Consider the following 23,761-nt stretch of genomic DNA (forward strand, 5'->3'; position numbering starts at 1 on the left):
CAGTCGTTGCTATTGTTGAACTGTATCGTAAATACTCCCAAAGTTCTTACTGGCAGCTACGATTTCGACATCACAGCCGTGTCTCAAACACGTCTATGTATAAAGAAGCCATTTCAGTCTAAAGGTGATATTTTGACGCCCTTGAGAAGAATGCATTATTACTTAAATGTAGGTGTGTAACCAGATTGCAGTTATCTATGAGAGGTTAAGTACAGTATTCTCTCTGCTTGTATCTTCATATATCTGATGATGGTCTCCGCGCCTTATTTTAAAGTTGTTTGCGATATTTAAAGTTTTTTTTTGGTCAACACAGCTTGCAAAATTTGGTGCAATCTCTCAACGCATTGTGTTCCATCACCAAAGCCAGTTGGAATCCATTTTCATTTCAGTCACTTATGGAGTTTTTGACCTATCATATTCGATCTGATACGTACTTCTATAAGATGCGGAAATGTTTCGAGCGAGGTCCATTGGTTCGCAAACTGCTTAGCGCGGCAGCCCGATTGGGTGCTTGCCAGAATTTTGAATTGATAACAAACACGCAAGCTTCTCACGGTGGTATTGTTTTGACTAGCAAAAATGTATGCGTGGGCTTGCGATTTTTGAATACAGCATACCAAAGTTCGCATCTTAATCATTAATTATATGGATGGATAAATAAGAACATGTTGGTGCAATTATTGTCAGTATCTCATTGCACCCAGTAGCTCAACAAAAATACCGTCGTCTAATGTATCATATCTCTTTTACTATGATTGCTTGTCGGGTCCAAGATCTGCTAAACATAATAAATAAGTTAGCATTTTTGTCTTCTATGCGGAATTAAAGTGTTGAATACAGGTCATAAGAAAAGCTCACCCGATCTTTACTCTTTACTTTAAACGCTGGCGTGGTTTGCTGCGCGTCATGTGTTTCTTTTCGCTCTTCTGGTACGATACTGAAACAAATATCAGCATAAGAAAACCATTGTATGTAGTTTTCTCGAGATGGTTTGGCGCCGATACTCACTTACGATTTCACGTGCAACAACCTGAACTTGTTGCAACTCACTAAATGCACCAGTCTGTCTGGGTGTGATTGCTAAGAAGATTATACTAAAAATTTGGCACTCACTAATGGACGTCGTGGATCTTCGAACCGATGTGAATGTTCCCCTTATACATTAGCCTTCTTTAAGATACTTTATCAAAGAATAGTATATGTACATATATCCTTTTTGACGATTCCACTGGTCAGTTGCTTGTGCATGCTAGGGGGAGTGTTAAGCTAGCTATTTATTCTGAGTTGCCTGTCTATAGTATGTTGTCAAGAACAATACTGATAGAAGAGAAACAAGCGTTCCACTTTTGACAAGATTTTGGTTAACATAGTGTTTAACAGGGTGCAGTGCATGATATCTTAAGGAAAGCGCTCTATGTGAACTGCCAGCAAACTTTAAGCTCAGGATTCTCGCTGTATACAATTGCTTGAATATGCTGTTTTTGCGTCGCGAAAGTAATATTTGATTAGATGAACGTCATGAGGCAATATCTGAATTACTCAGTAGCACTCTCTTTTGTAGCGTTTGTGATTCTCTCAAGCACGATGTGGAGTAAGAGTAACACTCCTGCGTAAAAGCAAGACATAGTACACCAGACTTCTCTTAAATAACATAAACGTATATATCCTCCTACGGCATCAACTTTACAATATTATTCACCTCCTCCTCCACCTCCTCCTCCTCCACCGCTATCACCACCGCCTCCTCCACTGCTATCACCACCACCTCCTCCACTGCTATCACCTCCTCCTCCTCCACCGCCTCCGCAACTGGATGAGCCGCCACCGCCGCTATCAGCTGAGAATCCTGGGTTGCTACAGCCATAGAAACTTTCCAAGGCACTTTTTATGAAAAGAGCGCGAGCTTCGCTTTCGCTTCTGCTTCCGTCGGTTCGAGAACGATGAGAGTATCCACTGTACGCTTTATAATTAAGGTACATGTCTTCCGGGTAAAACAGAGCTCCTTCGAATTTTCCAGGTGGATTTGGAATGAACTCGCACTCCTCCTCCGAGTACCAGTCCACTCCATCAGTCGTCCATCCCCATTTTTGACGCCGTTTGGAATATTTACGACGCATGACTCCATACGTGTTGTATCGTGCGATCCACCATTCATGATTTTTGTCTTCGGGCTTTAGATACTTCATAAATTCTACATCTTCAGAACTGAAGCATCTCTTGCCGATAAATCTAATCGGGTTTTTGTTGCGAGCCACTACAATTTGACTACGATATGGTATTCGTCCGAAGCATCTCTTGTCTGTTGGGAAATGTGGAGCCCTTGGTGGGTAAGTTACTGTTTCTATATTTCATAATAAAGAGCGTCAGTAATCGTTCATTTCGGTCTCGGTCATAAGAGTATACAATTTATCTTAAGAGACATCCATGAATCCCTTACCAATGCTATTATAAAGCATCCTCATAGTGGTTAGTCGGACTGTATTCGCTACAAGCGAGCTACACGTAAAAGAGGAACTCGCATTGCTTACCGTCTAACAACTTCCTTTGCAGGAGAAATGTCATCAAGAAAAGATCTATTGGAAGATTGCAGTTTTTTTTTGGCAAGGTTTGTTAATACATCATAAAATTCCATAGATAATATTGCCCTTTTCTCTTTGTCATTCGCTTACCCAATATATCCGTATCCAGTGTGTGCGACAGTATCAAAAATCAGCTCGCGCACAGTATTACTATTGCTGACAGATTCTGATCGACATTCTTTCCGGTGATAGCTCACATCAGCTAGTCTATAGTGGTTTTAAACAACGAAGAAGATATACGTCGTTACTACTATTGAATCTAGATATTTTCCGTAGTACTTGAAAGGAAAAAAATACAAAATCAAGAAAAGAAAAGCGTCTCCTTACGTTATGCTTTTGTTGATGTTTGATTTCTCGAATAATTTACTTTTAAGCACAGGGTACTTCCGAACCTTGTGAGCCGCTTTTTTGGAAAACGTATGCGCAATACCACCCTTTAAACCAGTGAGGCTAATGGAAAGCCGCGGTACCAGTGATGACGGTACTTCTGACCATGCTGTTTCTGTTGCAAGGACATGCTCTTTCAGTTGAGAAGGGGCAATGGTATCGTCGTGGTTGGGAACTCGACTGAACCTTTGATTCTGCATGAACCTGAAATACCGGGCGGGATGCAGCATATGTATATGCCAGGCCAAATCTATAGTAAGATTAACACACAAATGATTAATAATAATGCTACAAAAAAAAAACGAGTGCACATTATAGCTCTCTTTCTTTGATTGGTGCACAGGACTTACCGATCATCCACGTGGGAAGAAGAAGTTGCTCAGTCTTTTGGTTCTTTATAAGAAGCAAAAAATCATGATAGTCCTTTATGGCCTGTGGAAATTCGATGCGTGCAGGATCTTTCCATTTTGGTGATATTTTAGTTACCATGGTGGCGACGAATTCTCGTTGTTGATGCATGGCCTGGATTAGATCCAGCGAAAATGATGTTGGATTGTTCTTATATGTGCTTCGGATAACGTTGATGAAACCTGTAAGCTCATTAGTATAAAGACAACTATAATTGCTACTACTAGATGCTGTCTCGTAGTGTGGTTCTTTACCTTCGGCATCTGAGGTAACAATCGCCTCGTTCTCTTTTACATATTGAAGTTGTTCATTTCCTCCTTGTTCATGACTAGAATCAAAGCCAGACACACCATTGCTGCCGTTGATCTTGTACTTGGCGTCACCATGGTGATTAATCAAGTCCAAGACCATCTCTATGTTTTTGCTGCCTCGAAACTTATCCTTTTGTAATAGAATCTCCTGACATAATTTCTTGTGGACGGCTTTCGCGTTCGAGTTATGCGATCCTTTGCTATTCAACTGCAAACCCCTATAGATTGTCATGGTATGTAAGCACCGAATAAGTCACTTTTTCATCTAAGAGTTTCTTGCCAGCTAGAGAAAACGCACTTGATGTTGTAAGGTACTGATTCAAGTATATTTGCAACTGCGAGTGACTCGATCGTGTTATCTGGATACTGGCAAGTGAGAGCTGGGCATTTCAGAGCAACACTGGGATTCATTCGAAAGGCTGCATAATCCTCCCTGTTATATGTAATACTAGTGAGATGAAAGGGGTATTATCCACGATGCCTCACTTGGCTCCCTGTCGGTATCCTCACGCCAATAAACTTCTGTACTACTTACCAGCTTTGAACATATATCTTTGTGCTACATGATGCGCAACGAATATAAAGAGCTTGTCGCGCATGTGATATCTCGTCAGCTCCTCTGATATCAGTGCTTGAGGAATAATAATTTTGTGCCTTGATTCGATCGACACGTGTTTGTTTTAGATAAGTTCTGTCCAGGTTCCGAGGATATACAAAGAAGTCATCCAACGGTGTTCTATAATTATACAGTTTGCTCTTCTTGGCTTCGTACTATATGAAGCAATGAAAAGGTGAATAGCGAACGTATTAGATGGTAACGATGATGGATTTTTAGTATAGAAATTAGAATGGTAACAGTGCCATTTATACTCTAGCTTATAGCTGCTTCTTCTGCATGTGGCACAGTATCGATTGTACATACCATTGCTTTTAGTGGGAAGTTGTGTTCCCATTTAAGATCCTTGAAGACATGATTGCTATAATTACGGTACTCAATATCATCACGGTATCGGTAAGGAGAGAGTAAGTGTGCATGCCATGCATAAGCAATGTCTGATCAGTGTTAAAGACCAAAATATAAATTATCGATATTATATTGTTAGTACTTTCCAAAAATTTACTGAATTCTGTATACAAAAGTATAGACGAACCCAATGGAATAGGTTGATCCCTTATAAATACACGAGTTGTGTCCATTTGACGTTGACGGATAAACTCCAAATATCGTCTCTCGGCCGCCACAACATATAATTTGAAAATTTCGGGTTCGAGTGATTGTTCTACTTCGTAGAAACTTTGCAGTAGAGACATGTAGTAGAGACAGTTTTCCACTGATACTACTTTGTCCAATTCAGGACCGCAGTTTCTGTAATCGATAACGCGTGCATTATCAAGCCTTCGACCGTCCAATACTATCTCCTTGTATTCGATACCGCGTGCGCTGTGAAATTTTTGACCATCCATTGTTGTCGTTATAAAGCTTGCTGGGAAAAGAATTGGGTGTTGTGGGAAGAAAAGAGGAACGAAGAGGAGTTGGAAGACAGCAGTTTGAAATATATTACTGCTGAGTAAACTATGGTTGTGGATCGGAGATGGCGCAGCATATAGTGATCCATCTGTTGCGCGTGTAGTTCTCATTATGGCTACGCTTTTATATGGCTTTATTTGGACATATACACCAACTTCGTAGATGCGCTTTCTTATATCAGTCATCGGGTAACAAAATGCTCAGCAAAAACTGAGGTTTCCATGGTTGTTTCGTGTCGCTGTCAATTTCAGTAGTAACGAAAAAAGGTGTAGTAAAATCATATTTCCTGACAGGATTCTGTGGTGTATGGAGGCCGAATACATAACAAGCATGTCTTCACTTGTTCAAATTTTTATGGCCACGAATGTTAAATTAGAATGTCGAAACTAGAATACTCTATAGATAACGAGCCAGATTAAAGAGAAACCAATTGATGTCTCCACACTCTTCGTTTAAGAGCTCAGAAAAATATACTATTCGGGATACCCTACAACCGGCTACACCGTGATTGTCATTCCTGCGCAACCAAACTATGAAAAATATGTATTACACATCTACCTATCAGAAACATTATTTGTTCAGTTTCAGAAGTTAATGTTATATGACTACAGAGTAAGCTCGATGGGCATTGTAGATGAAAAATATGTCATCTTCTCTAGGTGCAAAAATGCAGCAACAGTAACGAGCGCATAGAGCAATATTTACGAGACACTAGTAACATAAATACTCCTGGGATAATATGTAAATTTTAGAGAATCTATATATATAACGCGACTACGCTAAGGGAAGGAAAGGTGCCGTTATGTAGGCAATATGTTTAGATAAAAAAAAATACAGGAGATGGAGTTCAAGAAGTAGTGAATACAGCAACAACAACCAATTTTTTTGTAAGAAATATGCTACATAGAAAGAGGACGGGTCCGACCACTGTAAATATGAACGCGTTCTATGTGAGTGCAAAGATTAATAGCGGTGCTGATGCATGTTTGGTGTATCCGACGAATACGAATGACGTTCATAGTATTCGTATGAATGGTTATGCTCCCGAGCGCTTCTTCTAGCAAAACAGCTTGCGATGAAAAAGCCAAACGCGATTACTTGACAACCACATGCAGCACCAACAATATAGATAGCGGGACCGTAGTAGTACATGATGCCATCGACAGATCGTGCCAACTCTTCGAAGACAGTCCGGTAAAGCACAACACCAATTCCAACAGCTACACCGCCACACACAGCGCCAGCAAGACTAGCCAATGCGCCAATTGTTGGCAGAACATTGTTTTTTCGCATTCTTCGCATCATCATACCAACTATAGTAGTAATATACAGTAGCATTAAAGCAACCATACATTCGGCATGAAAAGTGATTACATACATACTTAGTAATGCTGCGAGCGTGGAAAAGAGAAGAGGAGAAAGAGAGAGAGAATAAAGTATTTTCACTTAATCCTTACCAACCATGCCAGTAAAAGATAGAATTGCTGAAGGAAGAATCATAACCATGATTTTTTGTACCTTCAGTGTTCCGCCTGCGTAATCTTCCACTACTTGTTTGATTTTAGCATTCACGCTTAGATCTATATTGTTGACCGCGGCAAGCTGATCGATATCTAAAGATACAGTAAATGAACGGACGGCGGTGAAAAGGTCGGTTTCGATAAAAGAAATTGTTAGAGCAATCAGAGTCTCTTCTTTCTTATCGTAACGTATGATGCGTGATAGGGTGTTGGACTAATTGTATACGTCTCTTGCTGTGATAGATCCACAACCGTACCCAATATCGAGTAATATATTGGATTTTACAACAGTTACGATATGTTGCATACTCCACCGAAAGAGAGTCTCAGAAAAAAACATACCAAGGGTATACATCATTGTCTTTGGCGTGCAGGAATCGACAGTAGAATCGTTTTTGAAGATGCATGAGCTATAGAATCCGTATCGTATAGATTGATCTGTCTTAGTCTGGCTCCCTTGGGCAATGTAGACTTTTTGTAAGATCGGCGAATTGTCCACCGTGATGCCCAGGTTTGCAAAGATCAATAGGACCAGGGCGAACATTGAGAAGAATAACGCAATGAAATGCGACCGTTTATGCGCCATGACGAGACTGTTGCTGCTAAGATTCTGATGCTGAAGTGATTATAATGAAAGGAATGGTGGCCGTAACAAAATCTATATGTTGGGGCTGGAGATTTGCAGAGGATGGTGAAGAGAGGAAGGGTGGAAAAGGATAGAGAAGGAGAATATCTGGGCTGTACACAAACAGAAAAGGTAGAAAAAGTTAAGTGAGAGGAGGAGTGGGATCAAAATTGCAAATTAACGTCTGTGTGACATTTGCGCAACCTTCTTTTAGATGATCGTCTTTACAACAATACCGCCTTGGCTCTTTTAGACTCACGATCTAACTGTTTTCTGCATTGTGGAAAACAGGAACACCGCGCTTTTGCTCCCTATATTTATACTAGACGATGATGATGCGTATGCAAAAATAAGCTTAGTGTGAGTTTCATACACACTGACAAAATGGAAAGGGTAAATGCCTTTCTGCTTTTACTTTGCATCGGTGTACACAAGTATATCTATCTGAAGAGCGAGCCGAGCGGAAACATTAACGCGCAATAAAAAGTCGATTTATGACGATGCATCAAAAACTGAGATCGCCGGCGCGCACAGTATCTTATTTGTACAGCCAATAAACAGGGTAAAAGAACATCATTACTTCCAGCTGTTACACTCATCAAACGGGTGTGCAATATCCGTTCGTTGGGATGCATTATCATGAAGGAAACGATCATTCCTACTAATGCGTAGCCAGCTGGCACAGTGCGTCATCATACACTACTCCGTTTATAAATGTCGGGTAAGGCATGTCTTGTCATACAAGCAAATCAGAAGGTGTTGTTCTTGCTTCCATCTAAAGCTTGAACTATACCAGTTCACCATACAAAATGTTCTCCGCTTTCCATAATAGCAGTTTGCTATACATACTAATCCTATGCTTTTCTCTTCTTCATTATGCAATATGTACAAGTTTGTGTATGTGTAAATCTGAATTACAGCTCTCCTTCTTCAGCACTTCCCTCTGCCTCCTGAGATCGATCCAGCGTTTCCAGTTGCTTAGTCAATTTGGCAATCTTATTTGCGTCAACGGATTGTTTGACCTTCGCACGAGAGTTCTCCATCTCCAGGTTTCGCTTCTCCTCGGTACACTTCTTCAGTTCTTCTGTTGATATTGACAAGTCCTCAGTTGTCTTTTGTAAATCCTTTCGCAGTTTTTCAAGTTCCTCTTGTGATTTTTTGCTTTCTTCTGCAAGTGTGGCCTATAACATAACCAAAGGGATGCTATTAGTTCATCCATCCAGCGCACGTCTAATTATATAGATAACAGTCTCTCTTTTATAAAAATAAACAAATTACCTTGTCAGAAATTATGGATCGAGTCTTGGCGAGAAGATCCTTGTGTTTTCTCTGCAGGAATTATATTGGTTGGTCAATGCAATCTTTGTATAAAATTAATGGAATCAGGCGGTTCTCTGCTGATACTGATTACTTACTTGGAGTGCTTCATGAGCATTGGCCTTTTGTCGCAGTTGACTTTCTTTTTCTTCGACTAGTTTTTGTAGTTCCTTTTCACGGTTAGATGAATCATGCTGGTGGATAAAACACCAAAGTTAGTATTATAAATATACACACGGGACAGAAAGCTTATTGATATATCATACACGTACGGATGCAGTTTGACCTTTCAGCTTGTTTTCCGCTTCGGTCCATCGTCGCTTAAGAGTTGCAGCGATATTTTGCATTTTGGTAACCTATCGTAGATAGATACAAATATATTAGTAGAAACGAAATAAAAAGAAGTCTCATTACCAAAAAGACCTACATTTTGTTTCGTAGTTTCCAATTCATGATTGAGGCTCTTTAATTTCTGATCAAGCTCGGCTTTAGTTGCGTCAGATGCCTGCACCTGCTTTTTAAGAGCTTCACATTCGTCTTTGAAACGCTGGTGTTCAGTAGGATCGATGCGCTAAATAAGAGATTGATAATTAATCAAGTAGTAAGCATTATTAGGTCGGCTGTTATGGTAAATTTTACTTTCGCATGCTTGCTTTGTACCAGTCTCTAGTGACACTTACGTTGCTCTTTGATAACACTTGATTTGTCCATGTGCTCCATTGCTTCCGTGTTTCTTCTACCACCTTCATTGTATCTTCATAATTCTTGGCCTTGGATTCAAGCTCTCGAACTCGTGCTACGTGAAGGTGGATCAGTGTTTTGAATGAAATCGAGGAAGACGAGTAGCAACAGCCAACTATCTCTTCAAAAACAATATGTGTAATGAATTGATTACCTTGCAGAGGTCCTACTGCTGTGTCCTTTTGTGCCAAGTCCTCACGAAGTGTTGCCACCACCTTTTCAAATTCTGCAACCTTTTGTTGCAAACGCTCATTGCTTTCTTTGTAGGTCGCTGCTTGGTGTTTAGCATCCGTACTAGAACGCGAGTATTCTTCTCCCATGCGCAGATTCTCGGAGCGTATTTTCTCGAGCTCTGTTCTCGTGGATTCCAGCTGCTTGCGCACAAGTTCCAAATGCAGCATTGCCCGATCACTTTCTTCACGAGCTTCGTTAAACTGACTATGCAGGATATCGTTCTCGTGTCGAAGAGAAGCGTTCACCTCGCGCAACGTCACCACAGTACGATCAGATAGATCCGCAATGAGTTTGGCATGTTCGGCTGGTGATAAGGTTGATTTTTGTGTCTCGGCAACTGTGTTAAGAAGTTCACCATGTGTCTTGGACAGACTGGCAAGTTGCGTTCGTACTTCCTCAAGCCTAGCAAAACGAAATAAATAGCAAAAGAGGAAAGATGCTTATGTCAGACAGTCCAATCTTTCAAGATTATGTATTCAATAGCACACTTACTGAGCACGCAATGCGTTTTCTTCCGTTTGAGACTCCTCCTTTGCCGTAATTGCTGTAAGTTGTGCAGCCTTGAGTTCTGTCGTTATGCTATACAGCTCAGCTTCACTCTTGGCCAACTTGGCAGCAAGAGCCGATCGTTCGGAGCGTAACTCCTGGATGGTGCAGGTAGTCTGCGTGCGTGTCTCGTTCGCGGAATACAGTTTGGTTTCCATCTCGCTGATGCGCTGTGTGTTCGCAGACAACTTGTCGTGGAGCTGCTCGATCTCTTGCTCCCGTGTCTTTTGTTCCTCTTCAAGCTGCTGCGTACGGTTCTTTTCACTTTGGAGTTGCTCTTCCAAATCCGATTTTTCTTTCTTGAGGGTATCATTCTCCTCGACGGCAGTTTCCATCTCCTTAATGCGAACGTTGCGTTCTTGCAAAGCTGTATGCACCTTTGTCAACTTGCCACGGGCCTCATTGACATAATCATCATGCTCTTGTTGTAGTGCTGTTGCTTGCTGGTTGATGACATCCAGGCGTCCCTTGTAGAGCGTCACTTGCTTGTTGAGTTCATTGATCTCGTCGTGCGCTGCGGATAGCTTCATACGGAAATTCTCGGGATCACCATCGCCCATGGTCATATTTGCTTCCCTAAGCTCACGTTCCGTGGCTGTCAGTTTGTTTTCGAGTACAAGACGCTGCTCATTGGCTGTTGACACGTCCTTCTCAAGTTGTATGCGCTCGGCTCGTACGTGGTTAAGTTCTTTTTTGAGATCAGCAACCATAGGCTTCCAGTGTTCTTGCTCGCGCTGCGTGTAGTCTTGTAGCTCCTTTTGTGTGGTATCGACCTTGTCGCGCAACAGTCGCAGCTCCTTTTCTCTCACTTTGAGCCGGCTGCTGAGGATCTCGTTGATCTTCTCGCTGCTGCTGGCTTCACCACCGATACCGGCCGCAGTTACTTCTTGTAGCATTGCATTGACTTGCTGATGATCCTGTTCAAGCTTCTTATTCACTTCAATCAACTGTTGCACTTTTTCGTTGCTGAATTGGAGCTCATTCTGGATCATTTGTTGTTCTCGCTGTAAGGTTTCAGCAGTATTTTGAACATTGATAAGCTCTGTGCGCTTTTGTTCAAGCATAGCATCGCGTGCCTCCAAGCGTTCCACAAGTTCCTTGTTCGTAGCGCCTAGCTCTTCCTCACGGTTCGAATGTAACTTGAGAGCTTGAACAAGTCGTGCATGTTCTGTTTTGACGTGCGACAGCTCGGTCTCGATTTTCTTCCGCTCCTCGTTTGCATTTGCTGCGTTGGTGACTGCACTTTCAAATTCACATCGAAGGCGTGCCAAGTCCTGTTGCATCCCTTGGTAGAATTCGTCCTTGCTCGATTCGAGTTGCTCAATACGTTGCTGATACTGTTTAACCTTTTGTAGTAGTTCTGTGTTGATAAACGGTGATGTACGCTTGATGTTCTCCTGTAGTGCCTTTTCGCTTAAGCGTATTTTTTCTGTAGCCTCAGAGAGACTATTAAAAGACGAGGTTGTGTTAGTAAATGACTTCATCCGTTTTGATACTGTTTCAGCGAAACATACAGCGAAAAGATAACGCTCAAGGTTACCTTGTTCGTAAAGAGCTGGATGTACTTTGAAGATCACTGATTTCCGCCTCAGCAGTACTGATCTTTTCACTGTAATTGCGTTGCATATCTTGCAATTGCTTGTTAGATCTGTTGATTTGGTCCGTCTTGTTTCGGATATGCTGGTTGCTCAGTTCAAGTTCACATTGTAAGCTTTGGTTTTTCTTGATGAGTTCTCCGACATTCTTGAAGACAAGTTGTTCATGGGGTGCATTCGGCGAGATATCGGAAAGCGAGTCGAGATCTACGGATTGATCCACAAAAGGAGCAAGAATCTCGCTGCTCTGGACTTCGCGTAATAAGTACTGCAGCTGGTATGTCGTGTTTCCGAGCTGTGTGCTAAGCTTGTCGTTCTCTGCCCGCAGATTTGCAGCCTCTTCTTTCAGTTGCGTAAACTATACGAAGAAATTACCGGTATTGATGTAAATACAAAGGTTGCAAATACGCTGTATGCACAAACACACGCGCGTAGATGAATGTATGAGCTACCTCTTGGCCGGTGGGTATTTCGCGGGACAAAGCATCGACATTGGAGCGCAGCTCCTGATTTTCTTGTGCGAGTTGACTGTATTGTGTATCCTTCGCTGTCCAATCTGCCCGCAATCTGGTACACAGGGCTTCATAGCTATCCCGTTGAGCAATCAAATCTTTTTGATCCTTGTTGTATTGGCTAATGTCAATGCTACTGCTGTCGGGGCCACTAAATTCCAGTGCATCCAGTCGACTTTGCAGTTGATCGTTTTCTGTCTGTAATCGCTGCTCGACCTCTAGGTGCGCCTCCCGATTTGCTTCGATGGTAGACCGCATTCGTTCATGCTCGGCCTTGGATTCGCTCAGTCTTTGTTCGTATATATCGACCAAGAGCCGATGATCGTTCCTGATGTGCGCATGGTTCTCTGTGAGTGCTGCATATTTCTGTGTAAGTGACTCTACTTGAGCAGCTGCTGATTCCGATTTGTTTTGAGACTGAAGCAGCTCGAGTCGCAGTTCCTGATTAGCGCTTTGCAATGCAACATGAGCGCGTTCCAGTTCGAAGCGTTCCGCTTCATACGCTCGCGTTTCATCTCTCTAATAAATGCGAGAAAATAGCCTAGGTTACTATCCACTTTTTCCTTCCTATCGTGCCTATTTACCCTTGAAGTCCAGACATCGCGAAGGCTTTTTTGGGTTTCTCTTAATTCCTGTTGGGCTTTGGTTTTTTCAGAAACGAGGGTATCGACCCGCCTCTCAAGATAGTCCAGTCGCGACTGCATAAAAGGTACAGGCTCTTGGTGTCAGCATATCTCTCATGACACACTAAAACACTAGATATAACTGCTATGCAGAAAGACAAACTTCAAAGACAAACCCGATTCTTTTGATTCGTGGCATCAACATCGTTTTTTTCAAACTTGAGCGTGGTGTATTGCTTTTTCAACTCGCTGTTTTTTTGAACAAGCTCTTTATTGCTTTCTAAATAACAAAGAAATACGTATACATTAGCGATTCCGCGACCCTTATACGCCCTACATATAAAGCTTCCACTACCATTCAGAACACGTTAACCTTTTTTACCTTTAACCAAAGTAAAACTCGAAGTTAAATTTGCAAGTAATTCGCTCAGCTTGCGTTCGTTTGAGCTGCTTTTGTCATGTTGAAGCGTAACGTTTTGTTTTTGCACTTCAAGTTCGGATGCTCGCGCCTGAGCAGCTTGTAATTCGAATCGGATCCGCTGCAACTCATTGCCTGCAGAATGGATTTATAGAGAGAATAATTAATCACCTTGTTTTGTTTCGCCTGTTTCGAGCGCGTTGGCTAAAATAAAGAATTGCACACGTACGTAAAGTCTCTTGGTTGTGTTCAGAATTCTCGTGTAGCCGTTGTAAATCGTTGTACTTGACCGTCAACGCATCGTAGTTCAAGCCTGTAAATGTATACATAGTGTCAAAAACTCCTTAACTTGTTTTGAGGCAATTCTTATTTGATAATGATACCTTCGTCAAGCGCCAAAGCAGCGGTTAACGTGGACATGTGGAACGATCAAGAACGGGAGGAGAAAGAACTGGTCGGCGTATGTCAAATCACTGTGCTGCCTCAAAGAATAGCAGCACTTTTAACGTCAGCCAATCATAAAGCATGAAGAGTTCAATAGACAGTAAGATGGATATCGTAAATCATGCTTCTTTAATATCTTCTACTAGTTCCTCCATTTTCTCTTTCGCTTTTGTTTTTAACCCTATTGAGGAGGCGTCGTCTTGGGTTCTATTACTATTATTACTAGGATCGTTATTTTTATTACTGTTCGTCTTGCCTTCCTGCTCCTCCTGCTGTTGTTGCTGCTGTGTCTTTTTATCCCGTTCTTCCCACATTTTCGGCACCTTGACCTTGACAAACATTGGATACACCAATTTATCAATATAAACATTCCGTAGTTTGGTAGTGATCAAATCTGTCAGCTTTGGAAGGTCTTCGAGCTTTGTCCGTGAACCGATCAAGGAGCGTACATTAAAGTCGAGTACAAAGTCGGAATAGGAAGAAATGGCGATATAGCGTTCGAGCGGTCGTTCTGGTTTTGTGGTAGTTTCAGGCGGATTGATCAGTTCAATGGTCAGCTGCGTAGTAAAATGCAAATGATGAATTAGTTTGGCAACGCCACTAAGTATCACATGTGTTCCCCCTATTTAATTGTCTTACCGTTCCAGAGAACCGAACAACGGACAAGAGGAGCGACACGGGTAATGCGGCAAAAGCTTGCTTGGGCCAGTTGAGGATAAGTTGTGTTTCCATCCCCAGTGTGATTTGATCATTATACTCAAAATCGATTTCAGCTCTCTACACATGTGCACATCCTTTCAGTATTAGAAAGCGAATAATACAAGTACCGTTTCTATAGGATGATATACCATGGAACCAATGTCATCGGATGGTCGTATACGAGCGCTGCTGAAAATCGGAAATTCTTCACCCAACTTGAGTTCAGTGACATGAATAGGTCCCTGTATACCCACATTATTATTAAGTTCCTTTTTGTTGTCACGAATGTAAAAAGAAATTACCGTGGTAACCACACGGTTCGAAAAATTAAATTTCTTACGACGAAATTAGGCCGAACGCCACCATTTAACACTTCATCCACAGCTAATATCAGTCTGTTGTTAATAGTTGCGTCGTCTCGATATGCCATCAGAGCTTGTGCCAAAAGTACGTTAAGCCAGTCTGTGCTTTCTGGTGGGTGGTGAATGACATCGTAGTACGTTTTTGAGGTAATGTATGCTGCCGGTAATTGGCCTGCCGCGGCAGCATTCGCCCGAGAAGGTGGGGATGTCGATAACCGTGAAGGGATATATCTCTAAAACAATGTGTTGTGCAACCGGCATTGTTAATCATAGCTGCCCTAATGAAGTGTCATTTCTTATGCAGCTATGCGAGAGCATGTGACAACAGAATACCTTTTTGACGCGCTTGACATCTTCCATTAATAAATAGCGTAACGCCAGTACAATCACGACAATGACTGAGAGTTGACCAAGCATAAAGCCCTTCATGAAAGACAATGTGCTACTTCGCATGCATGTTTGTACTGATAATTCTTCTCGAAAGTAATCCAGCACTTCTGGCGCTGCCGTTATAGGCGTTGGCTGCATATCCCACTACTGTATGCTGACGGTCCTTATATGAAAATAACAATAAAAATCGTTGGAAGCTCCTCAGAAAAAAGAGCGGAGTAGTTAGAACCGAGCTTCCATATTTATTCATTTTTGATGCAAGTCAACAGTTTGGTGTATCCATTCAGGTGAAGTATTTGATTTATTGCTATTACATTGGTGAATTCTTTATACGAGCAACCAGACAAGTGCTCCAGTAAGGGTAAACAACGCTGCTGGGTTAAGTACATGATTAGTGACCAACGCATCAGAAGCTGCCGTGGATGTTCCGCTGGCACGTGTTGCACTAGCACTCTTAGAGTGTGCCAAAGATCCGCTGGCAGCTTTGGCAACCTGTGATGATGATCCAGCATTGGCACTGCTGGCACTAATTGAAGCACCACTGTTGCCATTTGATGTGTGGGTACCGGCTGGAGGGGGAGCTGTTGCTGCCCTGACCATAGTGTTCTCTTCTTCATCTTCTTCGCTTGAATGGGAACTTTGGGAAAGGGTATGCATCGAATGGACGTCTTTGTCTTCATCTGTGTCCTTTTCTTCCTCCGTTTGTTTGATATCTTTCTCCGTGTCATGCTGATGATTGTTCGATTTGCTGTCCCGCTCGTGAGCGCTCATTTTCTTGCTCTTGCTTTCATTATCGTCCTCATCGATGAATTTTTCGGGTACATCGTCTTTCAAATCTGAAGGTCTGCTCCAAAAACCGCCGACTTGCTGTTTGTTTCGACCTTCATGCTCATCGTCGTCCTCTTCTTCATCTTCTTCTCCTTCATGTTCTTCATTCATGAGTTGATTCCGGCCTTGAGGTTCTGGGAAATCACTTAATTCGTCCAGACTATCTTCATCATCATCTTCTTCTTCTTCTTCCAAGCTTTCGAATTCGTCTTGTTGAGGTCCGTGGCTCCCGCCGACATCGCTGTCGCCACTCTCAATAGCGATATAACTAGCTACTGAAACCTCTTCTGTATCTCTTTGGTTTTTTTCGTCCATGGCAGCAATACCAGGAGCTTGCGGGGCTTCATGTACCTCAGAAATATCCTGCTTAGCTTCGCCATCTGTACCTTAGTCGTAGAGCAGTTAGCATTTAGAGGAGATCCATGGATTTCTCAAGATACAAACTACTTACTAGTAACGGAAGCAGAGGAGGCACAAATCAAGGCACTGGCAAGGATAACAGTGGTTCCGAGAAGCTTCATTTTTCAGAAAAGTTGAGTGAAAAGGGGGAAAAGAAAAACAATGCAGCTCCTTTTAGTATTACATATGTTCTTCACTGGTACATTAGATCGGAAAATATACATAGCTACGATTAACGTGTACATTCTTTATGTGGTGCTACCATTGATTACAATAATTGTAATCGGACCTTGACATATAGCTCTACCAGAGAATCAGATCAGAATGGGTATGCGCTACATAGTGTTTCACACTGTACCGACAATATGACAGCCGCATATAAATGTCAAATACACCGTTCACTCTATTGTGTAATATGCTTCTGTCTTGACAGAATAATAATAATCGTTATCATTGCCTTTGGAAAAAGAAGATAGCTTCGACGAACAGGCCGCACTAATTAAAAGCATTGTTATCAATAGCACGCTTGCAGCAGTGTTGTCTGCAGCATACATTGTATGATTGGCTCGTTTAAATTTGGACTACTCTTAAGTACGTCTGCTATTCAGTAGCACATTTAAAATTTAATTATCGCCGCATAAAGGCGATGAAAACCGCAGCGTCTGTTTGCAATCGACAAAACATCTGGTATCCTTCATTTCTAGAAAGTTCCTCTATCACAGATAACTAGTGTATAGCCATCTTTAACTGCATTACGCCAACTATCAAGCCAGAAATGTTTCGATTTATCAACAATTCGATGTTGCTCACCTACATACACAGTGACAGAAGAAACTTTCAGCGACAAGTACAGTAGGGTATATGAATTATATGATAAATTGGGATTTCCCTTGTTGGCTGGTAAACAGCCTCTTTACGCGAATGCTTTTATTATATATCACTACTGTAATTGACTAGGACGAAAATTGATGGCAAACTAACATTAGTCGAGGCTTGATCATAAAATCAGATTTTATCACCCATATATGTATAATGTGATGGCTTTTTAAATCTCCTTCATTGTACATGTACAGTACGTGTCACGTTTTGTATCATTGAGGACTAACGATGAAGATGTAGGATCAATTTAGCATTTTGTGGCCTCATAACTATTTATCAGGTTTTAAGCGATCTAGTACATATGGAGCAAGATAGCATAAAAAAGGCGTTATTATCAAACTACGATACGGCCTCGCGTTTTCTTTCGTGCTTTTTCTTTACTACCAAAATTTCTTTGTTACGAAACAAAGATATTTGAGGTCTACAGGACTAATCAACCTTAAAAAACATTAGCAGGTAGAAGTATGCTGATCAAACTCCTCCATGTATGATTTCGTTTGTTAAAGTTTCCGTTGATTTCTGTATTACTTTATGTGATCTTTTAGAGGAATTTGATTCTATATCTAATAAAGTTGTTTCAAACACTGTGCGAGCTTGCACAACAGATATAAATCATTTCTTTCAGCAGTCGAACGATTTGATATGAAAACCTCTACGAAACTCGAATTACTGCAGCATTAGTTTCCGAGAACCACATTGGATCGCTATACGATCATCTTGACCACCATTTTAATGCCGACGAGTTAGACGTCAGCAGCAATAACTGTTAACACTTCGTGCGGGCCCTGAAGTGCTTGAGCCATCATTACTTGATCAAACGCAAGTCGACTCTTGCAAAAAAAACATTTCAACTACGCCAACAAATTTTACCTATTGCTATGTCCCTCTTGTATCAAGCTCTCCTCCTTCCCCTGCTAATAAGCCGGTCAATGGTCGAGAGCCAACTGCAATTCCAAGAGTACAGCCGCGATTACGACCAGGATATGCGGAAATATTTGTTATGACGACCAATACCGGACTCATGCTCGTTGTTGGATGATGGTATTCAAACGCTACAGCGCCGGTAGTAAAGCCATTTCTTGCACTAGCTGTAGTCCCAGCCTCGTTGCTCTCCTTTTAAAATTCACATACAACATAGGTGTTCGAATAGTCAGTGCCTTGTATGAGCAAGTCATTAGCAATTTCTTTACCTGTACCATGCATACATCTGTGATACGGTCATCAAATTTTAAAAATGAACATTAAAAATTGCTTGAAAAACTTACATGCTTAACTGACATGACGAAGTTAACAAGCTTATGCTCCCTTGTTGATCCGTATATGTAGGTAATAGAACAGGGTAGACAAAGTTTAAATACTGGCATTAAGACGAGTACCCTGTTGATTTAGGTCGTTTATAGACACTACTGTAGTACTGTGCACTAAATATCTATATTGCGACTATTCTTTGTGCTCCTCATCAGGCATACATTATCCTGAAGTAATGTGGCATACACTTCAGCTGTTAACATAAGAAGCATAGTATATTTATATTTAAACTTTGTAAGATATATAGCGCTGTTGATTGAGAAGAAAGTATCCGGTTGCTTACATGCCGCCACCGCCGCCACCATCGCCACCGCCACCGCCGCCACCACCTCCTCCTCCTCCTCCTCCTCCTCCTCCTCCATCACCTCCTCCGCCACTTGATCCGCCTCCGCCTCCACTGTCGAACCCTACGCAATTAAATTTGAAGGACAAAAAGCATATATTAGCAATATGAACGTGTTCGTAATATTTGGTTCTTAAAAGAGCCTACCTGCCGCGGAGAATCCACCACTAAAACCGCCATCGCCAGTACTGAAGCCACCACTTAATAAAGTGAGGTAATCTGTTCCAGAGGGGTCACCACCTGTCGTTGTACATGCATACCCACTGTATGCCTTACAATAGCGATAGGTTTCACAGGGATAAAACAATGCGCCTTTAAAATTGCCAAAAGGTGTTGTCTTGAATTTACAGTCGGCTTCAGAGTACCAATCGAGACCATCCGTTGTCCAACCCCATGCTCGATGCTTATTCGAATATTTGCGATGCATGGCACCGAATGTGCTGTGCTGCGGAATCCACCATTCGTAGTATATATGTTTTTTTCCGTTTTTGCCGTTAAGATAATCTAAGAACCCATATCTCGTACTCAAATCATTCTTGCCGATGAAGTACTCTGGGTTCTTTGGGTGAGCCACCACAATACTGCTGCCACTTGGTATACGACCAAACCATCGTTTACTCTTATATGAAGTCGCTCTGTTCGGGATCATCTTCGGTGGGTACGTTTTAGTTTCTATGCGTACATATATAAGATAAAGTTAGTAATGCAGCATGACCGCTACGCCTATATTGTCGCTGCGTTACAACTATTTTCTGTAGTTTCGTATCAACGACAATGCTAAAAGCCTTACCATGTCTAGTTCAAGATCAATGTGATGATGGTGAGCAATGTGGTCGATGAAGTTGTTAAATTAATATTGACGTTAAGATATTCTTTGCTGTCGGTAGGTCGGAACAAGTCGCTTTAGAAAGTGATATTTACCGAAAACGTATATTTTCTGTGTGAACGACGTGATCCAAAATCATTCTAAAAGATAGAAGACAACAAGAACGAATGAGAACCGGAAATATTAATGATTCGAGCGTGGCTTTACTCCATCTTCAAGTATCCCTATTGTTACCATTATACTTTTGCTACACTACATACCCTATGTAACCGTGTCCAGTATGTGATACGTCCTTTAATATTTGATTACGAGTTTCATTTACAGTATCAGCAGAAACGAGACGTTCCGATGATGCTGTTGCATAGAGGAAACCCCGATTGCTGCCTTTCATAGCAGTCTGTGGCAGGGTAGCATAGCGAAGAACATAGCCACTATGGATAGGAATGTTGTGTTGTAACCCGTCATCGCTATTGTGAAAACTAAAGTCTTCAAGCCTAATAATATAGTAACATGATGAGTGTATGATGCAACCTAGCTAGCACCAATTTCCGTGTATAAAAATGAATATCACTACAAGTTGCTTTGATACTGTACGTTTTAAAAGATATCCTTTTTTTCACGTTTGTGTTGATAAGGGTATCTTTCAGCTGCTTATATACTCGAGGATTCAGCGCAGCTTCATTTCTGGGTTTGGAAAATGTCTGTCGCGCAAGTCCTTTCATCATGGTCACGTCTAAGTTCCGCTGTATAAATGATGATGGAGGAGGGAAATTTGTCCAAGACTCTTCCGTTGCAGTAAGATGCTCTTTCACTTTGGAAGGGTCTAGAGTATTATCATGATTTATGACTCGGCCTAACTCATTGTTCATAAAACTGAAATAGCGCCAAGGATGCATCATGTGTACATGCCAGACAAAATCTGCGTTGCAATGAACAAATTATATTCCTATTAGTGTTCATCATTATAAGAGTGCTTCAATTTATAGTCAATGCTTTTTAATGATTATACGTTACCGACAGCCCACGTAGGAAGAGGTACTTTGCCATTCTTTTGCTTCTTCATGAGCAGCAAAAAGTCGTGATAATCGTTTATCGCACTAGGGATTTCAACGCGTGCATGATCCTTCCATTTTGGCGATATTTTTGTAACCATTGTTGATATAAACTCTCGCTGCTGTAGCATGGCTTGGATCAGATCGGTTGAAAATGGTGTTGGATTATTTGTGTAGGTGCTTCGTAGAGTAGCTACAACATCTGAATTTACATGTTTAACGGTACAGTCAAGAAAATTCATCAATAGATAATCAATTCTCCCTTTTACACTCTATTAATACAGTAATTTACCTTTTGCAACACGTAAGTCGTAACCATAAGTTTCTTCGAATCCAGAAAAGGAAGCGTTCCTGGAATCGTTTGCTTTGTCAAGGTAGTATATTTGCTGTTGTCGCTGCTGCTCTTCGTTGATAGTATCTAAAATTCTGTCGACGCTCTTGCATTTTTCTGGATCTGTCTTCCTTAGAGACTCGACACGATTCTCTAAATTTCTGAGAACCGTGGTTTCGGCAAGAGGAATATTTCTTGTTTTGCCATTGTTGTCCAATTGCCGACCCCTTATTAATAAATAGCTGACGGTGAGTATGTATAGTAGAGACAGATTATTAATTACTTACTTTATGTTTTTATCATATTGCAATCCTAGCAATAGTTCATTAACTGCAAGCGTGTCAACAGTGGTATCCTTTCCACAATCGAGCCTTGCGCATTTCAAGGCGACATTCGGATCTGTTCGAAAGTCCATGTAGCTCTCCCTGTAGAGTAGAAAATGATAGCAAAAAGAGGAGAAGTAGTAACGGCGTGTTACATAGTCATTAAAACAGCTGTTGTAAGCAAATATAATGAAGGCTCTATATAATTGTATTACTTTACCAGTTTTGGATATAAATTCTGTCATTGCAAAAACCACAGTGAATATACAGTGCACTTCTCCTGTGAACTTGTTCCTCGAAGGTTTCCGTAAGATTATCAATTCTTACAATTTCTGTTTTTGGGTTATGGTCAATGAACGTTCTCCGTTCCAGATGGGCTTTGGTGAGATACCAAGGATATACGAAAAACTTGGCAGTTGAGTACCAGCGAGCACTGTGACGTTTGCCTGTTCTCTGATCGTGCTAAATTCTCATAATGAAAACAGTTATTATTCGCTCATCTCATTATCTTCATAATCTCCATCTAATTATTACCGTATCACAATTGCGTCTTAAAAGTCAGCAGGACTAAATTATAGAAATCGTTACAAGATACATACCATTGCTTTTAAAGGAAAATACTGCTTCCAGGATAGATTGGAAAGGAAAATGACGGGTTTGTCATTCTTCCTTCGATGGATACCTTCCTTTTTGCAGCAAATATCTTCCATATATCGATATGGAGAAAGCAAATGCGCATGCCACGCATAAGCGATATCTTTATTTTTCAAGTAAACGAGTAATTGTAAATAATTAATGCTCTATTCTTTTTGACTCTCCTTCTTCGTACTTACCCAAAGGCACGGGTTGTTCCTGATCCCATTTTTGCAAAGTATTGTTTCCACAATTACGGACAAATTCTAGGTATCGTCTTTCTGCCGCTACAATGTAGAGCTTGAAAAGCTCAGCTCCCATCGACTGCTCTACTTCATAAAAGCTCTCAAGGAGGGACATGTAATAGAAACAGTTCTCCACGGATACGACTCCGTCCAGGAAAGGGCTGCGGTTTTTTCGATAGATGGGATCGCCCTCGAACTTTCGATATTTGACGGTGTTTACCATTTTTTTCTGATGATGATGAAGTAAAAGAGAAAAAAGAGCAGGAAAAAGATGGAAGAGCTCGAGTGTGCTATTTAAAGCGTTGGGTGTAAATTATGCAGCCACAAGTAGCTTTTAAAGCTGAGTAGCAAAAGAAAGATAGTGATCTCTGTGGAATCTTTGGAAAGTCGATTCGGTTATCAGCATGCGGCTCAGCCTACCACTTGTCTGGCTTATTTGGGGTTTTTCCTAATGGATGGCGCTTGCTTCTTTTAGAATTAGCATTGGGGATCGAATTCTCACCTTGGCTGATGAAGGTGCTTTTACTTGGCGCCAGGCATTTTTATTTATTTCGGTGCGTGTGGGTTTGATGTATGGCGCTTTGAACATTTTCACTTTGGCGTGATCATCATATTTATGCGAGGTTTTCCTTTTTGGGAGGATTTATCACCCTAGGTTCTCCTCACGACTTGCTGCAACTTTTATTCAATCAAATATCCAGTTTGATGCTGGCATTCACACTTTGGTTTGACAATACAGCAATAACACCAGAGGCAAATTCACCAATGCGCTCACCATTTGCTTTGGTGGCATCGATTCTAATTACTGTTGTTCCATTTGTCACGCTCGATACTGGACTTTGCTGTGTCACAGTTTGAGTTTGAGTTAGAATTTGACCCGGGCTGTATCAGCCATTGCAAAGGCCTATGCATCCGAAATGTTGCCCTACATTTCTTCTTCGTCTGTTTATGAATCACTTAAATTGAGTTGTCATGCATTTACGAAAGAAGGTTGTTTGTTTATTGCGAAAGTAGACTGACTGTAAGATTCTTGGGTGTTCATAGTGAAAACGCGTACGATAAACCAGTTATCCCACTTACTCCGCGCGTGTGGCATTTATCACGCTGGGGGCACTCGTGACATACGTCACTCGTGCGGCGTGATAAATGCCATATCACGGCGGAGCCGTGCTATAACTAACATATTTCAACCTTGGCATCCCATAATTTTCGCAGTGGTTCAAGTACCATATCAACACAGTGTGAATGACTTATCTGCACGATAAAGGACATGCATTATAATATAATGATTATGGCATGGATGCCAAAAGATGCTTGTTGAAGGATATGCTTACCATTAAAGGGTTGTACATTAA

The 23,761-nt window shown here is 41.4% G+C and overlaps 7 protein-coding genes across 7 annotated transcripts; all 7 read right to left on the reverse strand.

The window, feature by feature from the left end:
* Positions 1 to 1,691: 1,691 nt before the first annotated feature.
* On the reverse strand, positions 1,692 to 5,149 carry BDB00DRAFT_867160 (uncharacterized protein; the record flags this gene model as incomplete). Its single annotated transcript, XM_053126309.1, has 11 exons — positions 1,692 to 2,229; positions 2,529 to 2,573; positions 2,670 to 2,786; positions 2,907 to 3,216; positions 3,317 to 3,359; positions 3,453 to 3,556; positions 3,629 to 3,903; positions 3,984 to 4,118; positions 4,221 to 4,456; positions 4,608 to 4,738; positions 4,837 to 5,149. 11 exons carry the CDS (start codon positions 5,147 to 5,149, stop codon positions 1,692 to 1,694), a joined length of 2,247 nt encoding a protein of 748 aa, XP_052985357.1.
* Positions 5,150 to 6,176: 1,027 nt separating this feature from the next.
* Positions 6,177 to 7,319, reverse strand: BDB00DRAFT_867161 (uncharacterized protein; the record flags this gene model as incomplete). Its single annotated transcript, XM_053126310.1, has 3 exons — positions 6,177 to 6,526; positions 6,671 to 6,826; positions 7,076 to 7,319. The coding sequence occupies 3 exons, from the start codon at positions 7,317 to 7,319 to the stop codon at positions 6,177 to 6,179; spliced, it is 750 nt and encodes a 249-aa protein (XP_052985358.1).
* A 602-nt stretch (positions 7,320 to 7,921) lies between these two features.
* Positions 7,922 to 13,764, reverse strand: BDB00DRAFT_904623 (uncharacterized protein; the record flags this gene model as incomplete). Its single annotated transcript, XM_053128576.1, has 15 exons — positions 7,922 to 8,539; positions 8,637 to 8,687; positions 8,774 to 8,869; positions 8,948 to 9,031; positions 9,103 to 9,246; positions 9,356 to 9,471; positions 9,571 to 10,052; positions 10,143 to 11,642; positions 11,737 to 12,149; positions 12,244 to 12,822; positions 12,888 to 13,001; positions 13,103 to 13,206; positions 13,309 to 13,479; positions 13,574 to 13,657; positions 13,728 to 13,764. 15 exons carry the CDS (start codon positions 13,762 to 13,764, stop codon positions 8,273 to 8,275), a joined length of 4,242 nt encoding a protein of 1,413 aa, XP_052985359.1. The 3' UTR covers positions 7,922 to 8,272.
* A 123-nt stretch (positions 13,765 to 13,887) lies between these two features.
* Positions 13,888 to 15,436, reverse strand: BDB00DRAFT_333838 (uncharacterized protein). Its single transcript, XM_053116981.1, has 6 exons — positions 15,183 to 15,436; positions 14,828 to 15,080; positions 14,637 to 14,729; positions 14,428 to 14,565; positions 14,045 to 14,345; positions 13,888 to 13,995 (listed from the first exon to the last, which is right to left on the reverse strand). Exons 1-6 carry the CDS (start codon positions 15,200 to 15,202, stop codon positions 13,970 to 13,972), a joined length of 831 nt encoding a protein of 276 aa, XP_052985360.1. The 5' UTR covers positions 15,203 to 15,436; the 3' UTR covers positions 13,888 to 13,969.
* A 130-nt stretch (positions 15,437 to 15,566) lies between these two features.
* BDB00DRAFT_783680 (uncharacterized protein) lies at positions 15,567 to 16,588 on the reverse strand (the record flags this gene model as incomplete). Its single annotated transcript, XM_053120402.1, has 2 exons — positions 15,567 to 16,447; positions 16,519 to 16,588. The coding sequence occupies 2 exons, from the start codon at positions 16,586 to 16,588 to the stop codon at positions 15,567 to 15,569; spliced, it is 951 nt and encodes a 316-aa protein (XP_052985361.1).
* Positions 16,589 to 18,932: 2,344 nt separating this feature from the next.
* On the reverse strand, positions 18,933 to 19,645 carry BDB00DRAFT_867164 (uncharacterized protein; the record flags this gene model as incomplete). The annotated part of the gene is made up of 2 exons (XM_053126311.1): positions 18,933 to 19,060; positions 19,144 to 19,645. The coding sequence occupies 2 exons, from the start codon at positions 19,643 to 19,645 to the stop codon at positions 18,933 to 18,935; spliced, it is 630 nt and encodes a 209-aa protein (XP_052985362.1).
* Positions 19,646 to 19,791: 146 nt separating this feature from the next.
* Positions 19,792 to 22,760, reverse strand: BDB00DRAFT_924863 (uncharacterized protein; the record flags this gene model as incomplete). The annotated part of the gene is made up of 10 exons (XM_053128791.1): positions 22,362 to 22,760; positions 22,128 to 22,285; positions 21,749 to 21,990; positions 21,493 to 21,630; positions 21,167 to 21,432; positions 20,837 to 21,076; positions 20,417 to 20,741; positions 20,145 to 20,316; positions 20,030 to 20,046; positions 19,792 to 19,897 (listed from the first exon to the last, which is right to left on the reverse strand). The coding sequence occupies exons 1-10, from the start codon at positions 22,627 to 22,629 to the stop codon at positions 19,792 to 19,794; spliced, it is 1,932 nt and encodes a 643-aa protein (XP_052985363.1). The 5' UTR covers positions 22,630 to 22,760.
* Between the last annotated feature and the right edge of the window lie 1,001 nt (positions 22,761 to 23,761).

Source organism: Zychaea mexicana (genome assembly GCF_025766255.1).
Source record: "Zychaea mexicana strain RSA 1403 chromosome Unknown BDB00scaffold_3, whole genome shotgun sequence".
NCBI lineage: Eukaryota > Fungi > Mucoromycota > Mucoromycetes > Mucorales > Lichtheimiaceae > Zychaea > Zychaea mexicana.

What these genes read in the sequence shown, in the direction of transcription:
- BDB00DRAFT_333838 (XM_053116981.1), bottom strand. Translation starts at nt 15,202, where the DNA reads ATGTCAAGCGCGTCAAAAAG. An exon ending in ATGTCAAGCGCGTCAAAAAG is followed by an intron (nt 15,081 to 15,182) that starts GTATTCTGTTGT and finishes ATTGTTTTAGAG; the next exon opens with ATATATCCCTTCACGGTTAT. An exon ending in ACAGCAGGAGGAGCAGGAAG is followed by an intron (nt 13,996 to 14,044) that starts GCAAGACGAACA and finishes TAATAGTAATAG; the next exon opens with AACCCAAGACGACGCCTCCT.